Raw genomic sequence first — 23,624 nt, 5'->3', positions numbered from 1 at the left:
AATGGTAAATATCCCATACTCTGGGATGCCACTTCTGCTTACATGCTAGGAAACAGCTAAGTTTTGGTCCCCACCTCAACGAGTTCTGAGGTTGATACACTCAACTGTTTTTAGCAGAAATATCTAAAATTTCAACTCCCTCTCCCTGCAACTGGGGAGTTCAGATAAAACCCAGCAGACTCACTACCTTCCTATTCCCCCTCGCCTCCACTGACGCTACATAAACACTAGTTATACAGCTCAGTTAAGCAGGATCATATGTTCCAAGTGACAGACAGATGGAAGATTATTTTTGAAGAAATCATCGGAAGATAAAGACTTTAACAGGGGAATGCAAACATGAGAAGGAAAATGCACGTTAGAGGCCTTTTTAAACACTAAGAAGCACAGCATCAATATACATACAATCATCACAAAGAACAGTAGCACATACAATTCTGAATAACAACTGCACAGTATTAATCAGGCAGACTGTCAGTTCTTTACTAGAATGAACAGTTTTCAGCATACAAACATCACAATCTAAAATTAAATGAAAAATAAACATTTTATACTTTATTACAAGAATATATTCTAAATCATACCTCGGGTGCCAGGTATTCTGGAGTACCACAGAATGTTTTCATAGTTGCTGCGTCTGTGATGCCTTCTTTGCAAAGTCCAAAATCTGTAATTTTTATGTGTCCATCTTTATCCAACATTAGATTTTCTAACTGTGCATTGGGGGGAAAAAAATGTTCCCTTAGTACTTCTTAACAGGACAGGGCTGATGCATTACCTCAATTTGGTAAATAAGATACAGAGTTATTGCTTGCATTAGAATGTAATTTGTTTGTAATTTTAAAAAAATTTACAGCATCTATTATATTACAGCTTTTAACAGTGTTTACTGTTACACAATTTAAATAATTATTTAATACTTTAATACAGTTTACAATAGTAAATCCCACATCAATCAAAGCATGACCTTTCATTCTGAAGTTTTACAAGTTTGATGCATCTTCCATAGAACAAAAGCAAAATAATTTTCTAAATATTCTCAAGATATAATCAAGTAATTCAAGGTTACAATCATGGCTGTCATTTGGTAAGACTTCATAGGTCTCCTTTGCTGTAACAGGACCTTCATTTATCAAGATCCATTTTACTTACTATACTGTCATGAAACAGTATATATCTGTAAATCCTGAAACATCTGCATCTTCCACAACCTTTCCAGTAACAGACAAAAGTGGGGTCAGAGAGGCTACTGACAAAAACAAAACCCTGAGGTAAATTCCTCATTGTATACTTGAAAAGGACACTGTTCTTCAACTGTGTCTGTGTACCTCTGCATGCTTTGCATTGCTTTTTAAATACATGATTCTTGCTTTGAAATGTGAAAACAGAATATAGCCTGTTATGAAGTATTTAAAGAATGGGAATAAAAACGACTGCAATATTTACTGTAGACTATCTCAAAAGCATGGCCAACATCACTTTCCCAAAAGCTTTTTATTAGCAATACTTTAAATACAGATAGAACTAAGAAGAAGTAAAACATACTTCTGAACAACTTTTCTCAAAAGAAAGTTTTTTTTTCTAATTGTAAGGTGTATAGTGAAAATACTAACAAGGAACAATCATACCCATCTTCCTAAGTCTGCATAAAGCCTGAAATAGAATTCAAAGGTATATATTTCCTGTTGAGTCTAACAGTGTCATACAAAGAAGATGCAAAGTAGATGACACCAGCAATAGAAGATTAATGTCAAATTCCTCTTTCCTTGCTATTTAGAATTTAAATCAGAAATCATGACCTATCATTCCTTGACCAGACAATTCCATATTTTTCCAACATGTCACAGCATTTCATGTTATTACAACAGATTCTGCTACAAACAGGTAACCCAGTAGTTTGTTTTCTGTCTGCCTCCCTGAGCAGAACCTGTCTACCATTGCCGCCTCCCTCCTCCTTGGTTCCTATACAAAGGAGTCCATGAATGGACTCCACTACTGCGCACATATAATGGGAAAGCACAATTTCCCGTACAAGAAATTAAAGGCTTTTCGCAGAAATAAAATAGTCTCATTGTGGAATTTAGAGGTTCCTCCCACATAAGTTAGAAAATATTCCTGTTGAAAGCAGAGGTTATTTTCCATAGAACATGGTCATACTGGTCACTGAGTACCTGGAGCTTCAGGCAACAGGATACACAACTGTATACGCAGGCAAACTACATTCCAGTATTATGAATCTTTCCCAAGATACAGAAGACAAAATAATTTTTAAATTGAGGCTGAAATTCTTTTCCTATTGAAGTATTCTGAATTGTTTTAAATATCTTCAAATCATACAAGAGCATAACTCTTTGGTGAGATAAACAGAATACAGTCACATTGTCCCAATTCCCCATTTCCCTTGTTGGGGGACATTGAAAATTATATTTGAGATTTGTGTTGAAATCCAAGTTAAGTTATAAGTAATGGGGGGAAAAAAAGGATCAGAAGTTTAAATCTCCTTCAAGTGCTATTACTAAGTTACACTTTTTTGTTTTTTAATCAAGTTAAAGTCATGTGATGTACCCATCTATAGAATACTGTATGAAATGGCTTCCTTCAGCACACACAGAACTTTAAACTGAACACAGATTTTTTTTTTTCCCCATTAACTCTGAATAGTGCAACTTTATAATTACTTTGTGTTTGTCCCAATAGTCTCTGCAAAAACAAAAATTTGATTACTTTTTTTTTTTCTTTTTTTACCTTGAGATCACGGTACACAATCTTCCCAGAATGCAGATAGTCCAGGGCAGAGACAATTTCTGCACCATAGAAGCGTGTGCGGTCCTCTGAGAACACCCGCTCTCTCGACAAATGGAAAAACAGCTGCAGGGTAAACAGCAGGGACAGGATTGTAATAATTACTGATTTAGTGGGGGAAATTAACACAAACATAAAACACCTCTCATCACCATATTGTGATGATAGATAGTGTACTCTCAGTGGACACTCAGCACTCTTAGACAGCAGCTGGCTTATCTTTTCCAGGTTTCCAAAGGGAGAAAGCGAGCTGTTAAATCAGCGTTTTAATCAATATACCAATCTTGTTTAAGGCATTCTGCTTGCTACTCATTTAACCTTCAGTTACCAAAGGGAAAAAAAAAAGTATGCAACAGCATCATTCTGTACTCGTCCCTCCACCACTTCCTCGGATTTTTATTTTAAGCCACTGAGAAATATCACTAGAATACCCAGATTCTGGATCTGCCTTAAGTTTTTCAGTCATTTAGTAACTTCCCTTTGAACTGAAAAAAGTCTAGTCCTTCAGCAGACTTTGACTGAACAGGTGAACTGGCATTTTACAAAAACAGCACATTCATACTGCTAGCAATATCGCAGTCACTAGAAAAAGCAAACCAACAACTGCTTAGGGCTTATAAAAACAAATCTATGCATTTAGTGTATTTCTTTGCTACGATGTAAACATTTCTTTGAGGGTTTTGTCTCTTCGTTAATACTTTGTAAGTAACAGCACTTTGCAGACACTTTTTCAACTGAGGTCTTTCAGTGAAAACTATTGGTCATTATGTATTGCCAGTAACTTCAGCTGCAATGAAAAAGCGTAAGGTGAAGTTCTGTAAGGTTGTCAGCATCTTATGGGATAAAGCATCACCCTCAGAACCTGGAACAACACCTAAAAAAGCAGAATTTGGCTATTTAATTCAAATGCTCTCTAAAATGGCTAGTTTTATTTACTGTGTTAAGAAAGCTTGGGAAAGTCCTCAAGCAAAGATTAGTGAGTATGTTTCTGTATTTTGCTTAAGACCAAAAAGGCCACCTGCCTTACTCCAAGTTATGATGTTTTTGGTTTTACCACAAGAGCTAACAAGCAACAGAACAGAAATACAGTAAATGTGATCATTTATAAATTAAATATAGACAAGGAAATCCATAACAACAATGTGGTGTGGTTTTTTTTTTATTTTCAGTGCTAAAAATATCAAGTAGATGAGAATTCCAAAATGGCAGGGGAGGTACAAAAAAAACTCCAAAATCCAAAACCCAATAATGTGCTTAATCTGTCACTACCACATCCTACTTTACACCTGTAGGAAATCTACACTGCTGACACAGCACAGAGCAGGGTAAGAATTACTGCAGCTATTTTCAGTGTGTGCACTTTTCAAAATGTAATTAAAAGGTCAATCCTATAAACAACTAGAAGTCAACTTCTTTCCTGACAGTTGTGCTTCAAAAAATGTTCATTACTTTCTTCTGAACCTAAACAAACTTCCCACTAAACTGAGCCTTTTGGCAGCATATATTTATACAAACAGAGACTTCACAGAAAACGGAAAGTGCAGTATGATTTAAGAGAATATTTCATTTTTGTTCATTGTGTCTGCATTCCCCTTTCAATTTCTTTTTGAATTCTCAAGACACCCTGTATAAAAATGGAATACCTGCATGACAAGGAGGATAGCTATTTTGTTTCTGGCTGCTTGTCTCCCTGTTTAAGTACCAACCCCTGGTGGCGACATCAGCCCTCCCTGCAGTAACCTGCTTTCTGTACTGACGACTGCTTAATTGCCAAGGCAAACACAAGACCCATACAGACTAAGCAACTAAGTCTGCCTTCATGAAGTGCCTCACATATTATAAAATTGGGAAAAGAATAAATACATTTCTCAATTTGCGGGGTCTTTTCCACACATTTTTGCAAGATTTAAATGGGAAACAAACACCGCTGAGTAGATCTTCATCCAAATAAAGCAAAATACAAAATTTATGTAAGTAATTCAAAATAAAGGCCAACTTTCAGATCACTTTTTAATGTGTACAAATAGCAAACACATTCAAAAAATTGATAATATAACCTCCAGTTAGCCCTACATTCATATCTATGCAAAAGGACTATTGCAATTTTCTGGATGAAAGAGCCTACTCCAGTAGCTGAGCAGCAAAGTCTTAGAATCTAAAACCTCAGGATACTTGTCAGCAACAGATGTATTAGTTTCCGTAAAAAAAGTGTCCCAATTTGAGTCTGAGAGTTGATAACCTGACAAGTTAAGGTAACAAAAATTTATTTTCTTTAGTGTTTATTTCAAACAAAATATTCTTGCTATTAATTCAAAATACTAACTTCAAAGTAAAATGACCAACTAGAAAAAACAGCAACGGTTCTGTTTCCCAAAGAGACCACGAGTCCCCAAGTCAGTTTATTTTAGCGTTATATATGACACTACAGTCACTCTTCATAAACATTCTTCATATTATAGCACCTAACAGCTGTCATCAAACTATACGTGCTAGTTTTGAATGAAGAATGTACATTTAGATATAAAAATGCATGTTAAAAGTGAATTCATACGCTCAGATATATGCTAAAGATACTAAAGCAAATTTTAAAATTATAGTAGAAAAATCTAATTCAGTGAGATTACAGTATAATTTTCAGCTAATTATTTAGTTGGTTCATTATTTTGGAATAATTATGCCACTCGGCTCTATTTACAATTGTCAGAACATGAAGATTAGATTTATTAAGTCAGAGAAGGAAAAGAAGAAATCTGATGGAAGGTTATGAAAAAAGCTTCCAACATTTGCACTATTTATTGATTTACAGTTATTAAATATGTGTTATAAAGTCATCGGAATTGCAATAGAAATAGCTTTGGCACAAAGAAAGCCATTTTGCACATAACATTTTTGATGGCATACATGAGGGTGCTATAGTTACAGTGAGGACTGGAGCTATAAATTTCCTGGTATGTCTGTATTTAAAAACTGAACAATGTTGCCATGCGTTTTTTTCCTAATGAAAAATTTTAATGGAAAAATTTTAACAAATAAAAACAAAGATCAAACATAAAAGTATATTCAACTGCAGATCCAAGCATGCCAAATATATAAAAGACACAACCTTGTATCAATCCATATGTTAAACTTCTGCAAATGATAGTGACCTGTTTAGCATGTTGAATGGTTGTATGACTGGCTCTTGCTGTTGTATATTGGGTTTCCTCAGCTCTGCAGTTAAACAGATTTTATATTTGACTGTTGATTTGACTCTTTTGCAAAGCATTTGCAGTAGCAGCCTTGAAATTTTGAATTACTTGTTTATGGTTTCAGACTTTATACTGCTTCTAGGCACATTCTATACCCAAAGAAATATAGCATCCTTATCTTGGACTATCATAATTTTAGGCTAAGGAACATTCTCTCATTTACTTAAGAGTTTAGGAAAACAAAATGGGACACAACCAAGATAAAAACAACAAAGCTTACAACAATAGTCAGTTATTTTTCATTAGGTAGGTTGTAAATCCGCTGTCTTTATTTCTAGACAGTAATAGCACTTGTTCAGTTACAACAAACCATTTAGTTCTCTCTTGCCTAATGAATTGAAGTAAGAGTTGTTGAAAAAAAAATGCCAAGCAGAACAGAGATTCAAAATTCTGGTGTGGAGAAACCATCAGAACAAATTTTAGACTCTAATTTTATTATACAGATAATTACCAATTAAGTTTGTTGCAAATTACAGAATTTGGAATTAACCTGAAAGCGCAAAGCAAGGAAATTAATCAACTTATTAGTCAGCTGAATCAGTGTATGTAATAGATTTCATTCCTAAAGCTTTTCAACCTTTAAAGCAAAATACTGGAAATAAAAAATGGGAAACATACAGTCCAAAAGTATTGCTCAACAATAAAGAGCCATTCTTAGAATATCATTTTTTATACCACAGTTTATACCATTCTGTGTGGCCTGGAAGTTGAAGGAACACTGTCATGTACTACTAACGTACCGCGATCACATGGTACTCAAAATTATATGAGTTACAAAAGGAAGAGTGGGCAAATCAATACTAGCAGGAAAACCATGAATACGGGTTTCAAAATGTTGACAGGACAAGAACAGCAAAAAATGCAGAAAAATGAAAGGGTTTGCTTTTCTTTACAGTAGGCCTGTGTTCATCTGTAAGTACTGATAATTTTACTTCAAAAATATTTACATGAATATTCTACATTTTGAGCCAAAGTAAAGAACACAATTTATCATGCAATACTGCATACACTTTTTTACCACTCACTCATAAAATATGCCATTTCAAAATCTTGATAATGGAATTTGGTCATCTCAACTAAGCCAGATTAATTTTTTTTTTTTTCTAAGATCACATCTCAATGTCTTAATGCTACTTTAATTCCTTCAGTATAACAAAGGTATTGAGAAGTAATCACAATGTTAGCTTCTAGCTCTATAGTGCAGCATAGTTTATGATCAACAAACATTGCTAAACATTTCATCGACAGAGTCCAACAGCAACACTAAAACAAGAAAAAGTTAAGCTTTCATCCCACAACAAAGATTTCAAGATAGGTCCCTTAAGCAGCAGAAAATTAACTGTAGAAGTTGTCAATATAAGGAAAATGTATTCAATATTTCCATCAGAATAATTTGCTTGGAAAAAATCCTCTAATGTTTTGCTTTAATATACTTATTTATGGAATAGGCTTTTTTTTTTTTAAAGGAAGTCAAAAGAGAATTCGATACGGTAATACTTTGTATGTTGTAGGAAAGCACACACATAGACCAGTAAAACTCATGCAGTTACATTTTCATTATAACGTGTTCCCATATTAACTGAGCCTAACTAATTTGAAGTTACATAGGCAAGGCAAGGCAAAGATGAATTGCTACTATTCTGGCAGGATATTAAATTCAACATGGATCTCGATTTTTAACAGGTATAGGAGATTCTTGTTTAGAATCATTTTAACATATTTTCTTCTCCTCTAGAATGAAATTCAGTGACCCCTTCCTTGACTGCTTTCCTTCCTAAGCATAGGGAGAGGAACTGAAGACTTCTAGTACTGACTACACTTTTTATTACTGTAGTAGGGCAGAACCTAAATTGTGGCATTATCTTGCTTTCACCTGGGTGAGAGTCAAGAATATGGATACAAATTTCAAGAACTCCTTCATTCGGAGGACTGCTTGGGTAATGTGCTCCTAAAAGACATAATCCATGAAAATTCCCAAGCAATTGACTCAGGCACAACTGTTTGTTTAACTCAAAAGAAATCTTTAAGCTAAAGGAATTTTAAACAGAAACACACTGAAGGTAGTACAGCTCTGGAGAGAATGAAAAGCAACGTGGTACTGCTACAGTCAATTTCCCACTGGAAGGATATAATTAAAAGATGAGTTTTCAACACCTTCAACAGAGAAACCATTGTAAGGAAATGAAACTTCCCTGGAACACAGAGAGAACAGTAGAGGGAAGCAGCAAAAGAAAAAAAGTCTCTGTACCATATAGCAGATATGCTTACAAATGGCTAAAATGCTGGCTAAACTTTGTACAACTTATTTTCAGTAGTTCTGAGTTAATAACAAGGCTATTTTTACAAATATGAAGTCTTTTGTATTTCTTAGCAGACAGTGACTGAAGTCTGAAATTCACAGGAAAATTTGGTAAGACTAAAGGTTTTCCTATTAAAAAGGACAATTTGTTTCAACTTAGCCTTCCAGATCTCTAGTCAAAGAGAAGCACATAAGCAAATCAAGAGTTTCGTCAAAGAAAACTGCCTACTCTGAAAGGCCATTATTTCCCACTGTGGCAAAAATTTACAGTTAGCTTCACTGAATTAGGGAACCATCAGCAAAGAACACGAGCAGCACTGACAAACAAGTGTATCATGCCTGGAAAAAAGCGACCCACGCTTGGCAAAGTACACTGCAATCATTCAAATCCCAATAAGCAAAAGCAGACTGCCACCAAGAAACCCATGACACAAGACGTTTGCAGCGGCAGCCACAAAGGTGCACCACCCAGTGCAGAGGAACGCAAGATACAAGCCTGATCAAAACACAGTGTCAGAGTATTCTCAATCATAAGAAAGGAGTCAAAAACATTCTCTGTGGGCTCTGCTCTGCATTCAAATAGGACAGAAAGGTATCTTTCAAAAAGATGAGTATCTAAATGATGGGCTGATGTTAAAAACATACTTTGAAAGTGCAATAAGGTCTTACACAGAGAAAACTAAGAAGAATTAGCTAGTTGATAAGGCATCACTTTTAAAACGCATTGTAGATAGCACTGACTTGGTGACATAAGTTCAATGTCAAATAAGCCAGCTGAGTGTCCAAGAGAAGGCTGTAATCCCATTACTGCTGAGGGAGATTTTTGTGTCCAGTTCAAGTAGCCTGTGATGTCCAGAACCGGGTTTATACCTATCAAGTTAAACAAGCCATCCTCCCATATGAGAACCCTATAGCACCGTGTTTAGCCATGGCTGGGAGAGGACAGCCATGGACAAGTCAGGATGTAAATGGGCCTCAGACTGGGCCCAGAAATCGCCAGAGCAGTGAATGCAAGACAGGCACTCTGGGGGTGCTCAGGCATCAGGATTATAGTTGAAGACAGTTTTATTGTAGGAGAACATAGCAAAAGGACAATGCAAAATATGGTATCATGCTGCAACAATACCTGAATGAAGAAACAGTTTTCTAATAAAAAAAGCTACACTTAGTCCTTTAACATTACTATGCAGTATATAGTACACAAAATAAGGAAAAGCCCCTAGTTCATGCTGTAACGAGATACAGTCTGAATAGCAAACAGCACCTAAAAAGTAGATAAAAGCCCACTTCTTAGATTGCAATTCTCTTTAATTCCATTTTACAGGTATAGTTTTTGATATTCTGTTCTTCAGTAAAGAGCTGGGAGACAGCAACGGCTTAAAGGCTAACGCCACTGTAAGAAGTTTAGCACTTAAGCTGAAATTTCCAGAGTACACAGCAAGTGAAGGGGACAGAAGTAATGAAAAATATGAATGCTCCACTCTTTTCTCATAGGTATTTGCAACGGCTATAGCAAAGAAGAGAGCGTATATTTCACATTAGGACAAAAGCAAGACTAGTCAACATTATTTTTGCATGTTTGCACTAGATTATGACCGTTTCATGCCAGAACATGCTATAATATGCTTGAAGAAAAAACAATAAGCTATTTGTAATTATTTCTCTACCATGAAATTATCCTTCAAGATACAACAGTCTAAGTTTTAAGAATAGGAACTACTTTTGACAACATAGTTATAAAACACATTTACATTTTTTTTAAAATAAAGCAATTCTAAAAGTTTCAAAAAAAAAACCCAAAACACTTCAAAGATATTAGAAAGCAAAAAAGGCTTGAAAAAATACATCCTGTAAATTATAACCCAGTAACAGCATTACCATTACAAGTGCAGAACATCTTTTTTAAACTTACCTCTCCTCCGTTAACATACTCCATCACAAAACACAAACGATCCTTTGTCTGGAAGGAATATTTCAAGGACTTGCAAAGAAAACAGCAAAACCAAACCAATTATCATCTTGTATTAACCCAATTTCTTGCACTTAAACTGTAACAAAATTTAATTTTATCCTCCTAAGCAGAGAGTTCTGACTTGGTGAGAACTTTCAGATTAATTAAAAGTGTAACTTCCTATCTGGAGCTTGAGATGAATTGACACAAAAACCATCGTGTCTTCCTTCATCTCTGCCACGTGGCCATTGATATGAAAACACCAGGCTTATTATACCAAAATACTAAATAGTTACTAAAATACACAATTTTCTACTGCATTTCTTATTGCCATATATGGTACCAGCTATTCTCACTCATCATATTTTATGATGTCCACTTCCACAATGCCCATGAAGACAGAGATTACCATACTCTTTTTAATTTCTCCCAAATAAAATCTTAAAAGTGATCTTAACCTCCAGCCTGCTTCCATTTCCAAGGCAAGGAGACTCTAGTTTCACATACTATGCGATGTTAAAAACAGTGAATGCCAAATGAATATATTTATTTACGTATCATTTTAAAGTTGTAACAAACGTTATCTTAATTAAAATTTTTGACTTATCAATGTTGATTTGACTTTGTTTGGAAAAATAATACAAAAAGAAAATCTACAGATGAAGGCTTGGCCTAAAAAAAACGAAATGCAGAACTATACGTAACAAAAACATAAGGAGACTCATGTGACTTAAATACTGTATGTCTCCTTAAAATATTTGTTTAATAATATCAGAAAGATATAAAGATACAACTGCAGTGACACTGTTCCATGATTTGACTGGAGTTACGCCTACTCCTGCTTACCTTTACACTCTAAGAAACTTTGGGGGACCTCATTTCTCTTGACTGAATTTCCAAGAATATTTTGGCCAAGCAATGTAAATACAATCCTCTGCTTTCTGAAGGGTTACTTTATGATTTTCTAAATAGGACACTTCTATGCTATACTTTGATATTTTAATACAAAAAAGAAAATAATTTCTCCCTATCTTAAAATACAACATGTTAATTATCTTTTGAAATCAATGAAAAGATTTTCTAATATATTCTCAAAGGAGAGGAATCAGAATTACTTCTACAGAAGAAAGTCAGTTGTAAAATTAAAACTATTAATCATAATTTGTCATGAATCTCAAAATTTTCATCTTCTTTTCAATATTTTCTTGCTATTAAATATTAACTATATGAAGAAAAAAAAAGATGGAAGTAGTGAGGTTTGAGTTTTGTTGCTAGATGGGCTACTTATGTTGAACAAATAGTTATTTTTATCATTTTATTGAATTCTTAATTCAGTTTTCTTGGTAAAAATTACTTACTTGAAACTGTGAAATCAATAACTTTTATTAAAAAAGTGTTCCTATACAAAAACCACAAAAATTGCACAACAGTTACATTATACAATTGAATTTGTTTTCAGTGCAGGTAAGCTTTACAAAATTATTAGAAACTTTATTTCTGAACTCTTAAATACATATTCTGATAACGGATATCATAAGCACCAGATAGCTACTGCTTGTTTACAGATCATCAGGAGAAAGACTACAAAATTTGTTTGGAAATTATGTTCATAATGGCATACCCATCATGTTGAAAATTACGTGCTAATGCACTTAAAACTAATTCCTAATACTTACTGTTAAAAAAGGGTGTCTGGTGTTTTTCAATACTCTGCTTTCCGTAAGTGTATGAGCCACTTCATCCTGAGAAATAAAAAATAGAAGAAGTAGGTCTGAATTAAGATATAAAATTGTTATTTAATTAATTATGAGGAAAAGGTCAACACTTCCAAAAAGAGAAAGCTACAGTACAGTTTTGGAAAATGAACAAACCTGAAAGAAACATGAAAAATAATTCATATAAATAAATGTAAATATAAGTCAATATAAATGTAAATAATGTAAATATAAGTTTGCCAAATACAATTTAATGTATTTTTTTTTCTTTTTCTTATTTTCTTGCTTTAAAATGAAGTCTTTAACTTTACATCCAATGCAGGGAAGGAAGAAATTATAATATTGGATTTGATAGTTTAAAAATATAGTCATCACAACTTTGCAGTTCTGGTATGAATCATCTGAACAACATATCTACAGAGAGATTGAATCAATTTGCAAGAAACGTGCATGGGTAGTAATTGACAGGCAACTATAAAACCTAGTCTAATCTCACCTAATGTTAAGTAAAGCCAGTTTTTTGTTTTTTAAACATTGGCTTGGTTTGGTGTTTGTTTTGTTTTTCTTTAAAACAATGTAGCCATACAAAACCCCCTGGGCTGTCCTAACCAGCAGGCGAGCGCTGCTCCTCAGACCAGGCCCGACCTCCTTCCCCGAGGACACAGACCTCGTCCACGGGAGGCGGGAGATGTCCACACTACCCCCATTTCCAGCCAGATTTTGAGAAAGGGGCAATTTGGAGAGAGACAGCGACACTCTCCTGTCCATGAGCCTGAGCGGGGAGGATTAAAAAGAGCCCTGTGCCGAAGGGAAAGAGAGACACTAACCTGGCCCCCGCGGGTGGCTATGCCCCGGGCAGCTCACCCGCACTCGTCCCTCTGGGTGGCTGCGGGGCAGGGGGCACACCGGAGGTGAGGAGGAGGCCGGAGGGGTGACGGCGAGGCCCCAGGGGCAGGGCTATGGCCCCTCACGCCACCAGGTTTGCAGAGAGCAGGGGCCAGGCAGGGACGAGGGGGAGAGAATGGCGGGAAGAGGGCTTGTCCTGCGCTGCAATGGCGAGCAGCTCTTAAGGACTAGGGAGAAAGTAGGTTCAGATTATGCATACACGGCCATTTTATGCAGTTCTACCAGCAGTAAGTACATGCTGGGAATCCCCCCTCCCCAGGCTGGATCTAAACAGCCTGAAAGCCGTTGGGCTGGTTTAGCCATTTTCTGTAGCCCTAAGCTGCCCTGAGTATTACAGAGAATTGAAGACTAACTTAGTGCAACTCAAACTTCAACCATAATCCTGCAGAAGTAAATATATTTAGTCAGAGTATACTTTCTTATTGCTACAAGTAATACCAATATAACATTATTGTACTGCACACACTTATCAGACTATGTTCTGAAGATAAGGTATTATTAAGCTCGAAAGTAAACACAGATGTCAGGAGTTTTAAATTAGACTTTTCAAAATTGTCAAAATAGGAAGTTCAACAACAACAACAGAGTTAGGGGTAATAAATTATGATGCCATTCAGCTGAATAGCAGTGCAACACTGAGTGTATACACTACAGCCACATACTGGGGGGAAAACAAAAAACACTCCAAGGAAAAAAGCAAGTGTAAAGTTTTATTTATTTATTTATTTATTTGTTTGTTTGTTTATAAACCTCAGTGGTTCACCACATATGGGGTATAGAAAGCTGGCAATGGCCAGTTTTTCTGGCATTGCCTCAGAAGTTTGTAATACTGGTAGCAATTCCCTGGTAAGTGTAATATTAATCTGTCATGAAAATTTAGGATCAACAGATTTAGTCTGAACTGGGCAGATGCTACACAGCCTTCTAGATCCAGCTGTCAAGGCATCACTTTTCAGCTTCGTATTATGCTAACTGTTACAGGTATGACCTTCTATAGTGTATATTATATCACATTACAGGCTGAGCTGGGACTGCAGATCTATTCTACCTAGTGACCGTATCCTTAGCACTGATCTTCATAGTTAAATGTTATTGATAAATCCCTATGGCATTCTTACACACTGACGGGGCGAGACAGCTAAGTTCAGACTCAAGTCTGCTTTTGGTTTTAGTTTGGGATGGAGTGGAAAAACTGGTATTTGGTGACTATAGGGAAAAAAACATCGTCATTTCACTTGTGAAGATCTAAGCATAGTCTGTTCTTTATTTTTTCATCAGTCTCTTATCAATATGCAACAATACTACGGAAAACTTAGAAGGACTCCCTTCAAAACAAAATTCCAGTTCTGAGGAAGTCAAATTTAAAAGACCGAGGTGCTCCCATTTTCATCACAGGATGAAAGGCATGTTTCCTCACACACTGAATCTTCTTGTTAGTCTACAAATAGGCAGAAAAACAGACCCTGGTCTGCTTCAGGGAGTGCCAGGTTCTGCCCAATCTATCACTGAGCTACCTTTCTGTTTTCAGGTAAACAGATCAATGAACACTTGCATCCCTGATCTCTTCAAAATTTCTCTGGCTTTATACATACTTCTATGAACAAGAATTTTCGCTCAACAGAGAGAGACAAAGTTATGCAAGAATCAGTTTTAACCTTTCTAAAAATTCAGTGATATTGTAGCAGCCAGCAAAGTAAAAGGAAAAACTCTAAAATTCAAAAACATGGTTTTAATTTTATTGATAGAAAGAAGCTGAGATGCTCTGAAGGCTGGAAGGATATAACCGAGCAGCAGCAAAACAGGAGCTCATAGCAGTCAGACATAAGACTACCCTGAGGACCCCCTGGGTGCCACAGGTGAGTAGAGCACCGGGGAAGGATGCAGGCTGGAGACTGGGCCACAGCATGCAGCAAACAGATAGACTCTGAGACCCACAGGGCAACCCACAGAGACTGCTGCCATTTATAAATTCTTACAAGGAGGGCCACTGAGATGCTCCTTCCCATGCAGAATCAGAACACAGCAGCGATACCCTCTTTTCTTTCTGTATCTCCTGATTATGAAGAAGAAAAGGGTACTCTGTTGCTGTTAGTCCAAATTGTATACATGCCGACCAACCTGCCAGTGCACGTGAGACAGCTACTAAGGGCATGCAGAACTCACAGGTCAGTCTCTTCTCTGCTGAAGACATAAATTTAAGTCTCTTCCCCTGCACCAGGGCTGGTTTTAATGAAACTCAAGGAAATATAATTGGTTTTGAGGTTTCTACACCTCTATCAAATTTAAGCAAAACTGATCAGCACATTCAAAAGTTAGTAGAAAGTGAGTGACAAATGAACATAGACTGCAAAACTCCGTAAGCCCTGTTTTCATAGGCCAACAGAAAAATTAGAAAAATCTGAAGGATATTTTAAAATAAAAATATATGTAAACCACAATAGTTCCAATCCACATTCAGTTTTTACAAATACTGGTATTGTTAGCCTCAAGCATTCAAAATTCTCCGTCAGATCCACATCCCTCAAAAACCTCCTTACTTAATAATTGGGATTATTTTTAATTGCGTCTCATGGTGATAAGAGCATGTAGGTTTCTTGCTCTCAACTTGTTCTGTGCAAGTGGGATTCAAAACTTTAGAACTGCTAGAAACAAAGCTCAGAGTAGATTATTTTCATCTTTAAACTTAGTAAAATTATGACCAAGCACAAGAGCTAGTAACACTAAACTAATCAAGTTTAAGTGACTGGACAATGCTAGTTTAAACCTCTTCAGACATCAGCTTCAGACTTCTCCTGTTCCTCAAAAACTGAAAAAATGAAATTGTTAGTCCCATGCACAGCCATCTTATCTAACAGCAGGAACAGAGCACAGGCCCATTAAATTAATTGCATTTATCTGAATAAACCTGCAGTTGGCCGAGAAAAATTTTTGAAATATGTAATATATCCTACAATGCACTTTTTCTTGTTTTAAACTTGGATTGCACTATCTTCCTACCCAGTGAACTCTCTCAATGCTTTAGTACACTCTAGATTATAAGACGCTGGAAAAAGGCATGTAAAATGGGTACCCATACTTTTTTTGTACTCTTGTTTTCTGAAGATACACACATATCTCTATCAAACTCAGTTACCATCAAAAATCAAATACACCTCATGTATTAGATATTGATTATTCCATTCCAAACAAATTACCCAATATTAAAACTATAACTTTTCTTACCTTTGCAATAATGACTTCTTTTTTCAAAATCTTCATAGCATAGTATTTCCCACTAGCCTTCTCTCGGACCAGGATAACTTTGCCAAACGTGCCTTTGCCCAGTAGTTTTAAATAGTCAAAATCATTCATTGTCTATAAGGAGCAAAGAACAAGGATTAGCAAGACTTATGCTAGCTATCCAGTTCCAATATGCACACAAGTGTGTCCGCACATAACCAAATGCTGTTACCAATATAATAAGAACAGTTTACAAAAATAGGTGCACTTCTACAATTAAGTTCATAATAGTTAACTGTATCCTTAAACCACTAGGATATAGTGTTCGATACTATTATTATAGTTCTCTAAAGTCAAGTACTGCACAGTATACTACACACACACACATACTTATTTTTACAAAGTACACACAGAACAAAGTGTTAGCCTATACCAGCATTTCATGAATGCTCCACATCTAAGAAAGCTCATCAACTCATTTACTACCAGGGACACAAGAACGTGGCGTATCAGTAGGTTTTGCGTAACACCAACCACTGCACTGATGGCTTTTTTCAAACATACATGATCCTCACTGCAATATTATACCAGTAAGACTCTACAACAGTCTTTGCATCAGAGGTGGGCTTTTAAGAACTTGAATACAGATTACAGTTACATGGTTTTCACATTAATCAATCTGGCTCTGAAAAGGAAGAGGTGGCAAGTTTTCCTCTTTCATGTGACTCCATTATAGTGACCGTTCAAGCACCTAGTATCACCCTAGTTTTGCAGGTTAAATGTAGCACATCCAAGAGCTGGTTCCACTAACAGGCAATTTGAGTCCAGTAGGTTTATCAGCTCAACTGGAGTGTCACACACCGCAAGAATATGACCAGACAATCTCAAATCCCAAAGCAGTTTAGCCACTTTCATGAGCACAAAGCTTAAGTCAATCATCATCTTAGTTCTGCAAGTTCATTTCACAGCCAGTTCAGAAGCATCAACCCTATGGTCTATGCATTAGATGAAAAGATGAGGATGCAGAAAAAACAGCACAATACTGAGAATGCAGCGACTACACAGGGTCACCTTGGATTGACAGCAGGGTTTCTTTGGCCAACTCAGGGCCAATCATTGGCTTCCACTGTGTGTTTCCACACCACATCTTTCAGCATGCTGTGTTACTGACTTGGTTGCAGCACCACGTAACCACACACAGACCCTTAAGGCACCCAAGAACCTTGAGGAAAGCAGTTAAAAGCTCTGAAAGACAACACACTCACCTATTCTTGTTATAGTACTGTCCTGCAGTATCAATAACCTTCCTTCCTTTGTGAATAATACACCTCAAAACATTTATAAAGAGTAATTATACTCTGAGTCTCAGTTTTGCTAAGTTAAATATATTTAATCCTGTTATGTGTGAGGAAAAGGAAAGATCGTGCCTTATCTTTCATCTTCCTAGTGTCTCTTTCTATCACTACTTGCAGCCTCAGGCAGTTTTCTTGAATATTGGTGTTCCAGATACACTTCTACTTGTGTCTTCCACAATGGAATTAGTATGTTCCTTGTCCCTACGAGAAACACCTCTGACAGTGCCTACATATCTCACACACATTCCAAGTGTAGAGCTATTGGGCATATCCCCAATGTGCAATCACAAATAGTCACAGTAAAATATATTCTCTCTTGTTAGAAAAAATAAAGGGCAGAATTTCCTTCTGAAATTACTTATTCCTTTAAGCTCAAGTGCATGATACTATTTCTGTGAATCTGAAGTTGCTGTCGACAAACTGTGAAAATAATTTATGCAATTGCTCACTCAGAGTCAGTTTGAAATCTGCTCACATAAGGGGTAGAACTGAATTTCCATCAAACACTTTAATGCTATAATTCCTTAGCTTTCAAGTGTTCAACCTGCAACTTAAAAGCTGCAAAGGTCTCCAACAGACTACTTAAGGTAACACCTGGACAGCTGGATATTTCAAAGATTTATTAAAGAGAGGATGCTTTTCATATATCAATTTTCTAGCTATATTAGCAGGAATTACATCTTTTTCCTATGTCATGGTGGATTGGTAGCTTCTAAGCAAACTAACCTTGGTAAATTCCATTCTTTGCTCACACATAAACATACTTAAACATTTTGCACTGACAGATCTTGTTTTGCTGCCAAACCTGCCTCACATCAGGAAGAACAAAACTGCATTTATCCCAGTAAGAAATATGAGTAACAGAGATTTCAAAGGCTCAGTATACCTTTTACCTAAAGCAAATCCACACAAGTGAGTGTAAAGTTAAAGTTTATGGCCACAGACAAATCCTTAAATGATCAACTTTTCCAAAAGCTAGTATAACGTGTTACAACTAGTGATACATGATGTAGTATGTAAAGTTGTGATCCAAACACTGTGTGGCTACTAGTACTTAATCAACTAAAGGTAAGACTTCTCAAATATCACAGTCAGTACTTTGGAAAGTCAGGTTATCTACTTCGATAGTTCTATGATAACCATCAACCCAAAACCAACTGCTTTTGTGCTAAAGCAGTGAAAATTGACAACACATGAAAAATCCAAAATGCATTAAAAACACAATTCAGGCAGAAGATGAGTAATTCAGGGCAGAATCCTCCATATCTTCAGTCATAAGCTATCGTGTTCCCTGACAAAGAAAGGCCAACAGCTTTATTGATAAAGAATACTGACTTAGTAATTGTAACAACTTATCACTTCTAACAGTTAAAAATTTATGGGATCATAAGCAGCCTCAGAGGGGTAACTTTTTCCCATACTTCTGATCTTCTTTGAGAGGCTGGCCTTAGAGAGGGACCATCAGAGTCTGAATAAAATCAGCTCAGAAAAGCAGCCCTTTGCCCGCACACAGAAGGAGGATGTTGGCTCAGCTGATCACAGACATGGGTTTGATGCTAAGGGGAGCAAGCCAGTTAAATCGAAAGACTCATTTGCCCAAAATTTGCTTACATAATGTTCATCAAAGCAGTCATGAATCTAGCTGCAAGCTCAGTGAAAACGAGTTAAAAAAATATATGTATATTTATAAGAGGAAGGTAATAGGTTTGCAAGATTTTGAGCCGTGGCTTAACAGCAGGTTATGGCAGTAGTGCTAGTTCTAAGAATAAAGTCTCCTGATGCTCTCATTCTTTAGAAGCTCAGCAGAAGGCTTAGAGATGATATGCAGTGCAGGATAACTCAAAAAGTCTGCCAAAGAACACAAGACCTTGGGAGATAAAAACACAGATGCCATAGCTAAGGGTGTACTGAAAACTGGTGGAAAAATGGAAATACTTCCTAAACCTGAGGGATGTTGGTAAGCAAGTTTGGAGGCTCCCCTAAGATTGGATTCTTTCTCCTTGATGATTTTCCCGCCTTTTTCATTCCTACCAAACTCTGAGGATTGAATCTTTTTCCTCATTACATTACTTTTTGGTTTCTTCTGAAAAATCTATTCTTTATTCATCCTGCACCCTGCAGAACAAATCTCTAAACAAAGGAAAAGCAATGAAGCTACAGGAAACTGCCCTAATCAAAGAACCATATGACGTTCAGCCTTCTGTAAAGCCTATTTACTCCCCTATGGATGATCTCTTCAAAAGAATACACCCTACTACAGGTGCTGAAAATTCCTACCAAGGAACTAATTTTTTAAAATTCCTGATTTGCACAAAGATTATACCACTTGGAGTTTTCATCTGATTTCATCAGGAATAAACTCTACTTACAAAGAATAGTACAACAAGAAATAAAAGCAGTTTGCTAGGAATTTCTAGTGCTCCGAATTTTAGTGATGCTATTACTGTAAAACTTAAGTGGCATATTGACAACATTAAAAAAAGTGAAAAAACAAAAAAAGTGCTTTTGGTTCTTCCAGCTAATCTGGCCGGGGATGTTGCTGTCGTGTCTGTTCAAATCAAGTTCCATATCCTAAAGACTGTTTTCTTTGTAAACCTTTTGCTACCTTTTTAAAGAAGAACAGGCCCACTCCTCTCTGTCTTGTTTCTTAATCTGATTATGCTCTTCTACTCATATGTATACCATCTGGTGCATGCACAAGCAAAATTCACTGGGCTTAGATGTAAAATCAGGTGACAAAACAAGCTTGTAGGACACATTGCGCAAAAAATCCCTGAAATGAAAAGAAATCCAATACCAAACAAAAGCAATAAAAATGCATTAAGTCATTATAACTGAAATGGTTCTGATTATATTAACAACTACAAAAGCTTAAACAGAAGCTGTTCTACAAAACAGAAACAGTTCTAAAAAAAATGTATTTTTTCCCAATTTCAATTAACACAGAGAGAGTGACAACTCCCTGTCATTATGGTCACTTAATATTTTTGATTCCAAAAACTTCTGAGAACTTTTTGCTAAAGTCTTCCAACAGTCAGAGATCTGCAGTGGGATTTTGAGTTTTGGAAAAAAAAAAAACCAAAAAACAAACCTTGCAGTCATCAGTATGCTCTTCACTGGCTACAAAAACTCCATTCTGCTCTATTATTAGGTGTTGAATATCACCATTTTTCATTTCACCTTTGTTTTGTAGAGTTTGCTTTCGGCTTGTTGCCAAAGCCATTAAATATTCTGCAGCACTGCACATGCACTGTCCCAGCATCTTATTTCAGCATTTCTTAAAGCGTAAGCAGCAAGACAGAAACAAAACTGATCTTCCTCCTCCTCCTCCTGTTCCCACAACCCCTTTTGTTGGACGGGAAAATGCACTGCACTGTGAACAAGGAAAGCGTACATTCCAGATAAACTACTTATATTAGACAGCATTAATTTTGACACCTTGAAAATGCTTGTTGTTATGCGGTAGTTTTGTACTCCACTAAGAGGATACACAGGCTTGGAACAGTGCTCAGATCTTTAATAGAGCAAACCCAAATCCCTTCCACATAATCGCTCTGCCTCTCAGAAAGACTGACACATCTCGAACGCTGCCTCTGTCTTGCTGTCACTTATCATATTTTACCCTGAAGCACAATCGTTAAACATCTATGCCACAAGGCTAAAGTTCAATGTCAACTTGACAATGTAGGATGAGAGTATTGTTACAGCTGTATATAATTAGTTTTTACCTTTTTCTATAGCGGAAAAAGGTTTGAAAATGGCATACAATGAAACAACATGAAAGAATTGCTTGCACTTCAAACTCAAGTTTTCAAAAGTTATGACATGATAGAACTAAAATTTCCTATGACACCTTTGTTATATTCATAAGGGTATAGTTTTCAGCCACTGATTTTTCTATGATCCTTGCTTCATATAGTGCAACGAACAAAACATACTCTATGAGTAAAGGCACACGTTCACAGTTTCTTTTCATTGTTCATCATTCAAAGGCATTCAGTTACATTAGCTATAAGACTATTTTGCTCTGTCAGCAGACTTCTACTTAGTTTTCTACAGGTTTCACTTCTAGGTATAAAGAACGAAGCCAGTCCTAGAGAAACAGGTTATTATTTCTCATGCAATTTCAATGCATTTCTTGAGTTATGTCAATCCTGTATAGTAAATGAGAGACATCCGTTTGAATGATCCATTCTTCAAGAGCAGTCCGTACTTACAAAAACTTAGGACAAAATGGAAACATAAAATAATAAGCAAATTTTTGTGTGGCACTGAATCTTTGAAACATGCTCTTAGTTGCGTGTTTATCCTGTTGACTCTGGAGATACAACTACAAGTATGTTACAGCCAACAATGTACGTATCCCTACTTACACCAAAAGCTGTGAAGGACTGCAAAAAATAAAACATTGTTTTCGCTTACTTCATTGAAAACTAAAGCAGAGTTATTTTCCCAGATAGCAAAAAACAAGGTCATTAGAAGCCAACTCCCGCTAGCCTTTCTCATGCAAATTGTCTAATTTGTACTGGGTATTATTTGCATGAGAAAGGGGGCAAATCTACTTGTCTAAAAAAAATATTTTATCACCATACTTCTAAAAGAGTAAACAAACAAAAAGGAAAGGAGGAAAATAATATTCAAACAATAAGCAGAATGTTAACATGTGCCTGAACGGTTGAACTTTGGTTTTCGGAAGTGCTGTATCAGATAGCATAACAAATAAATAAAACTAGCAGTGCAGCTTTATTAAAATAGAACAAATAAGTACTTTTATGCTTGTAATACACCGAAATTTATGTAGAAATACTATTCCCTGTATATTGTTTTACCCAACTAGACCATTCTACAGAAGTTATTTACATATTAGTCTTGTCAGTTATTTTTTAATGTCATTACCTTTCTTTTATGATGGGTTGTTGAAGCATCCATCTCCTCTTCTCCTATATTGTCTATCTGTGAAGTTGGACTACAGTTCATCCTCTCCTCTTCTTGCCTCTGAAGTCTGTCTGCTACAGCCTGGATTGCTTCTGTCCATTCTTCCCTATCATGAACAAGCCAACATCCCTATTAGAAACTCATAAAATACATCCAAATATATGGTTTATAATGTTTTTCACATGCTACATTGCTTCTGTGTTCAATTCTTACATTACACAGCAGAAGACTCATATAAATTAATCACTTCAATTTCCTTCCAAATTCTGCATTATGTCAAAGGTGGTGAAGCTGATCAGCATCAAAAAGGATCACTGCATGGTTAATGTCAAGAATTATCAGTGTCTGATTTTGTAAATATTTTAATAGCGGAAACTTGAAAACACTTGCTCCAGGTATAATACAGCTCAGAGCATAGAATGTCATCTCCTATCCAATACTACCTGATAATAACTTGCTATTTTAAGGGACTTTTTGGTATTCCCCTTCCCTGTGAGACATTTTCGTAGGAAATAAAAAAGATGTATTAAACCATGCCGTGTGTTCAAGTCTTTGTCTGTCTCCTCTTAAAACTCAACTTGTTGGCTAATTTCAAATTCCCCTGAGAAAGAGGCCCTCAAAGATAACTGAATTCCTACAAGCATCATAAAAACCAGTGGCTGCACGGAGGGGCAGGCCCACAATGAGGGTTTCTGTGGAGGGACAAGCAGGGGCAGCTGAGCCCACGGCTATTCTGCGTGCTGGTTAACCAGCACAGATACACCAGCCGGCCCATCAGCACGCCCCAGCCCCACACCAAGTGCAGTACCTGCTGCTTTTTGCTCAGCCAGCAAGGGATACAGGAGTCTGGTGGTATTACTGAATGCAGTAGGAGGTACTACACTGCATACACAGAAGAAAGATAGGGTGGAGAAACTAAGTACCAAGGCAGAATAAAAAAAATTCTAAGTGAATATACTAACGAAAGAGAAACAGCAGAAAAAGCAAAGTTGTTGGTTATTTATTGATACAAACGATATGAATAGAGCCAAATCATAGTATTAGTCTCAACAGGACAGATGCTCACAGTGGGAAGACTCAGTGCATCTAACCAGAGACACAGTACAGAACATTTTAGCAAGGTACACCGTCCCATATCTCCTACATGGTTTTGGTGCAATAAAAAAGTTAATTCTTAAGAGTTTGTGTATGTTT

At 36.4% G+C, this 23,624-nt stretch overlaps 1 protein-coding gene across 3 annotated transcripts in view; it reads right to left on the bottom strand.

Moving 5' to 3' along the window:
• Positions 1–23,624, bottom strand: part of AKT3 (AKT serine/threonine kinase 3) — a 155,031-nt gene that overhangs the window by 35,848 nt on the left and 95,559 nt on the right. For all 3 annotated transcript variants that reach the window (XM_087774506.1, XM_087774507.1, XM_087774508.1), the window contains exons 5-10: positions 22,392–22,536; positions 16,144–16,275; positions 11,977–12,042; positions 10,262–10,330; positions 2,746–2,868; positions 585–713 (exon numbers count right to left, since the gene is read on the bottom strand). In XM_087774506.1, coding sequence (XP_087630632.1) covers positions 585–713; positions 2,746–2,868; positions 10,262–10,330; positions 11,977–12,042; positions 16,144–16,275; positions 22,392–22,536 — 664 coding nt within the window. The remainder of the gene's footprint in view (positions 1–584; positions 714–2,745; positions 2,869–10,261; positions 10,331–11,976; positions 12,043–16,143; positions 16,276–22,391; positions 22,537–23,624) is intronic.

Source organism: Nipponia nippon, unplaced genomic scaffold (genome assembly GCF_047370975.1).
Source record: "Nipponia nippon isolate SJK-2023a ecotype South Korea unplaced genomic scaffold, ASM4737097v1 scaffold_4, whole genome shotgun sequence".
Taxonomy (NCBI): Eukaryota; Metazoa; Chordata; class Aves; order Pelecaniformes; family Threskiornithidae; genus Nipponia; species Nipponia nippon.
Note: the sequence above shows the minus strand (reverse complement) of the source record. Positions and strands in the feature narration are given on the sequence as shown.